The sequence below is a fragment of the Pyrus communis genome, chromosome 1 (genome assembly GCF_963583255.1).
Source record: "Pyrus communis chromosome 1, drPyrComm1.1, whole genome shotgun sequence".
Classification (NCBI taxonomy): domain Eukaryota; kingdom Viridiplantae; phylum Streptophyta; class Magnoliopsida; order Rosales; family Rosaceae; genus Pyrus; species Pyrus communis.
The window spans coordinates 15,763,717-15,768,640 of record NC_084803.1 but is presented as its reverse complement, the minus strand read 5'-3'; the positions used below and the strand labels follow the sequence as shown (position 1 = coordinate 15,768,640).

Genomic DNA, 4,924 nt, shown 5'->3' with positions numbered 1-4,924 from the left:
TTGTTTTTAACTATTATTACGCTATTTACTGTGATGAGCAACAAAAAATTCACCGTGTTGCACACGTGTATAAATCTTCTAGAATTTTTTTTAAATAACAAATAATAAATATAGTACTGAGATGTTAAATTGTTTATTTCACTCAAAGACACAAGGAAAATTCAAAAAATCTGTTTTGAAAGTAAACAATAATAACGTCCGCGCCAACTCTCTCTCTCTCTCTCTTCTCTCTCTCTCTCTCAATTTTAATTTTTTTTCTTTTTGTCATAATAACCTCTTTGACCATCCCCTCCTTCTCCTCCCTCTCTTTCTTCTCTTGTTCCTCCTATCTGCTCCAATCTTTCCTCCTATCTGCTCCAATGTTTCTCTGATCCTTTCCATAAATGATCCATTTCCTTCTCCGCCAGCAATGGTTTTCGATCAAAACCTCTGAAAAGTAAAACCTCTCTTCCCTTCTCTGTTTTTTTATCTTCTGGGTCAACCATGGGAGGGTGCTTCTCCACCATCAAAGTCAGTGGCTCAAATAGCAACAACACCGCGCCCGCCACCCCTGGCTCCAATCACAACCGAAAACAGAGCACAACGGCCGGGAAGCAAGAACAGAGACCCTCCCACGGACCCAATGAACCGCCCAAGAAGCAGGTTGTTCATAAACCCAAAAACAAGCTCAACTCCAGGAGCCGGACGGGGGTCATTCCCTGCGGAACGCGGACCGATTTCGGGTACGATAAGAATTTCGATAAGCGGTACACGATCGGGAAGTTGTTGGGTCACGGGCAATTTGGGTACACGTACGTTGCAACCGATAGGGCAAATGGGGATCGAGTTGCGGTCAAGAGGATTGATAAGAACAAGGTATTGAACTGGAATCTCAAATTTCTGAATTGGGTTTTGTGTTTTTTTTTTTTTTTTTTTTGGATCAATTCATTGGAAAGTTGCCCTTTTTAATCTCATTTTGCTGTATGACATTCTGGGGTTCATGAGTTTTCCCTATTTTTCATTTTTGTTTTGATGAATTGTGAAACTTTCCATTTAGGGTGGATTTCAATTGTTAAATGTGATATTAAAAAAAAAAAAACTTGTTAGTTGTGATTTCGTAGATTCTATCTGCGGATTCGAAATTCTGGTTTTTTGCTCTTTTTTCCAATACTATTAAGACTTAATCTCTTGTAGATTCCCACTTTCTCCTATTGGCGTTTGCCTTTTTTAAATTAGTCTCCATTTGCTTGAAATTTTGTTGGTCTTTCTGAGGAGCAGAGAGTTAAACTTCCCATTTTTTGGGGTTCAGTTGTCGCTTCTTAAAATTTGAACCTCTTGAGCACCTTCATTCAATTGCCGTAGCGGTTAATTCTATTTAATGGAAACTACTTAGTTTGGTTGATTGCATAAATAGTTGCAGATACAATTACTCAAGTTTTGTGGGGCTTGCCTTTTGTTTTATTGCAGGCATCGTTAGCAAAGTTATTGTCTGTTTTTGTTTTCCTGTTCTTGCCAAGTTGCAAGTGTTGAAATATGTATTTCATTTTGTTTCTTTTCAGCCAGTTTTCCTGAACATGTAATTGTTATTGATGCATCCATCGGCAAGATAATTACTTTGTTCCCGTTTTCCTCTTTGAAATTGTTCCATTAATGCTTGAATGGTATTTTGTTTGGCGGCAGATGATTCTACCTATTGCTGTTGAGGATGTTAAGCGAGAGGTCAGGATATTACAGGCCCTTGCAGGCCATGAAAATGTGGTCCACTATTATAATGCCTGTGAAGATGACTCTTATGTGTATATAGTTATGGAGTAAGTTTCCTTTTTATTGTTTTCAGACTATCCATTGTTTCTTCTTTTGATTCATACACTCCTCTTCTGGTTACGTGAACTTCATCTTTTCGGAGACATTGTATTTTATAACAAGTGTGTATTTCATCATCCTATTAATATGTTGTCTTCAATTTTCTGTCTTATCAGGTTATGTGAAGGCGGTGAGTTGCTGGATCGGATTCTAGAGAAGTAAGATTCCCTAAAGTCCTGGATATACACTCATCTGATTTCTGGTTGACAATGAATTTTTTGCTCTATGATATCTTTTGTAACATTGCTATTATATTCTTGTTCTTGGTTAATCAGGAAGGACAGCCGTTACACTGAAAAGGATGCCGCAGTAGTTGTAAGGCAGATGCTCAAGGTTGCAGCTGAGTGTCATTTACATGGTCTGGTGCACCGTGACATGAAACCTGAGGTATAAACAAGTTCATTAACATGAATATAGCAATTGTTATCTGGAGTCATTTTTCTTGGATCTAACGGAAGACGTGACACAGGACCAAGCGCAATGGCGTTCTAGGATTCATATAGCCGACCTCACTTAGTGGGAAAAGGCTTTGTTGTTGTTGTTGTTATTTGTAATAACCTTACCTTTATTCCTTGCTCATAGAATTTTCTTTTCAAGTCGAAAGCCTTAGACTCGCCTTTGAAGGCAACGGACTTTGGTTTGTCTGACTTCATAAAACCAGGTATGCATATTTTCAGTCCTAGAAAGATTTCATCAAGAGATTTACAAGTTCCTATCAGTGTTGTTCATCTATTAGTTGTAACGAGATTTCTGGACATTTATATTTGAAACCTATAAAGTTGTTTAAACTGAAAATGCAGGGAAGAAGTTTCGAGATATTGTTGGCAGTGCTTACTATGTTGCTCCTGAAGTATTGAAACGCAAGTCAGGGCCTGAGTCGGATGTTTGGAGTATTGGTGTTATTACCTACATTTTGCTTTGCGGGAGACGTCCATTTTGGGATAAGACCGAAGATGGTATATTTAAGGAGGTATAGTTTCTTAACTTTGTGTACTAATAAACCCGTTCCCTTTTCTGTTGCATTTTCATTTTTCTTTTTGGGGGCAAGAATCCTTTGCCACTTCATTATTTGCATATGTCGCACCCTCCCCTCCTTTTTCTGTTTAGTAGACTTAATTGCCTCTATTTTTGCAGGTCTTAAGGAACAAGCCTGATTTTGGTCGCAAACCATGGCCAAGCATAAGTAACAGTGCTAAAGATTTTGTTAAGAAGTTACTTGTGAAGGATCCTCGGGCAAGGCTAACTGCTGCTCAGGCTCTATGTATGTCCCTAGATCTCATCCTGGTAGAAATAATGCTGACTACTATGGTACTTGGAAATGATTTTCCGAATGCTTGCTTTCTTTGCAATTGAGTTGGTGGTGTCAATAGTCAATACCCAGAGACATTATTATTTTATTTCGCAGCGACTATTTGAAGTGATAAGATTATCTCCTTGGGGGTTTAACTGTTCTTTATATTTTCATTTCAGCACACCCGTGGGTTAAAGAAGGAGGTGATGCATCAGAGATTCCTATTGATATATCTGTTCTCAATAACATGCGCCAGTTCGTGAGATATAGCCGTTTGAAACAGTTTGCTCTAAGGGTAAGAAAGATTTCCTTCCGTTGGAGTTTCCAATACATTAAAGACAAGTGTGTTTTGTATTTAATTTTCTGTCATTCAAAATTGTCCTTGCAGGCATTAGCTAGCACACTTAATCCTGAGGAGCTATCTGATCTCAAAGATCAATTTGATGCAATTGACGTGGATAAGAATGGTGCGATTAGTCTCGAAGAAATGAGACAGGTAAACCTTTATCACATTAAGTTCGAACTTCAGAATTTGATGCCCACTTCCTAATGAAATGTAGAATTTGGTACCTCTCTAACTTCTAAATTGATGTCTTTATTGCAGGCACTTGCTAAAGATGTCCCTTGGAAATTGAAGGATTCGCGTGTCCTTGAGATACTGGAAGCGGTATGCCAACCACACAACTTTTTCCTTTTTCATTTTTTTGCCTTCTCTCTACGAAGGGAAAACCCCACCTTTGTATTATGTTCTTGATGTCAGTCTCTTAGGGCCTTCTTCCCCTTATCATTCTTACTCCAACCCAAGGCGATGTGAATCTCACATCGATCCTTATATCAGAGTTTGGATGTTGCTTCCTTTGTACGGTTTGGGATGTGGTTGTTTACTTGCTTGGTTCAGATTGACAGCAACACAGATGGGCTTGTGGACTTCACTGAGTTTGTCGCAGCTACTCTACATGTGCATCAGTTGGAGGAACATGACTCACAGAAATGGCAGCAGCGCTCACGGGCAGCTTTTGAGAAATTCGACATAGATAGAGATGGGTTTATAACTCCAGAGGAACTCAGAATGGTCAGTATTATCTGCCTTGTCCCTCTCAGACGACACAGATACATGGCACACTGAATTGGTTCGAGTGTTGTTCTTGTTAATTTTGCTAATGTACGACATTGCTTTCTTTTCTTTTGCAGCACACGGGTTTAAAAGGTTCTATTGATCCACTTCTTGACGAGGCGGACATTGACAAAGATGGGAGGATCAGCCTATCAGAATTCCGTAGACTTCTAAGAACTGCGAGCATTACCTCGAGAACTGTGACTAGCTCACCTGGTCACCGGAATGCTAGGAAGGTGTAGATTGGAAGTAAAGAGAGTATGAAGGGTGTTCCGGTTTTCTAATTTATAACCATCTGAACCACTCTTGAACTCAAGTATTCAGCAATTTTATTCTTCATAGGATTGATATAAACGTTTCACTGAGACGTGTGATGTTAGAGTTGGTGTGGATCTGAAAACAAGGTGGCTCCGGCTACGGTGGTTGTTCTAAGTGTACATCCTTTTGCAGATGTTGGAGATTTGTTGTTTGTGCCATACAATTTATGATGTGTGACAAAATAAATTATAAAGTATAGCAGATTACAACCGGAACGGGGTTCATACTTCATACGATATTCAGAAACTACCAAGGGCTTGACAATTTGAACAAGTTACCTCGTGTGTGTGTGTGTGACCCAATAGTTTTTTTTTAACAAAGTAATTAATTTGGCTCTTCAAACAATGACGATGAATTTC

General features: G+C 39.0%; 1 protein-coding gene across 2 annotated transcripts; it reads left to right on the top strand.

The window, feature by feature from the left end:
- The first annotated feature begins 240 nt into the window (after window positions 1-240).
- LOC137738503 (calcium-dependent protein kinase 28-like) lies at window positions 241-4,924 on the top strand. Of its 2 annotated transcripts, none has more exons than XM_068478098.1 (12): window positions 241-855; window positions 1,660-1,790; window positions 1,959-2,000; window positions 2,118-2,229; window positions 2,440-2,503; window positions 2,643-2,812; window positions 2,977-3,103; window positions 3,313-3,428; window positions 3,522-3,629; window positions 3,738-3,800; window positions 4,032-4,205; window positions 4,325-4,924. In XM_068478098.1, exons 1-12 carry the CDS (start codon window positions 484-486, stop codon window positions 4,487-4,489), a joined length of 1,644 nt encoding a protein of 547 aa, XP_068334199.1. In that variant the 5' UTR covers window positions 241-483; the 3' UTR covers window positions 4,490-4,924. The 2 variants fall into 2 exon arrangements, with proteins under 2 accessions (XP_068334199.1, XP_068334198.1); XM_068478097.1 differs by having other exon boundaries at window positions 242-855; window positions 2,425-2,503; window positions 4,325-4,922.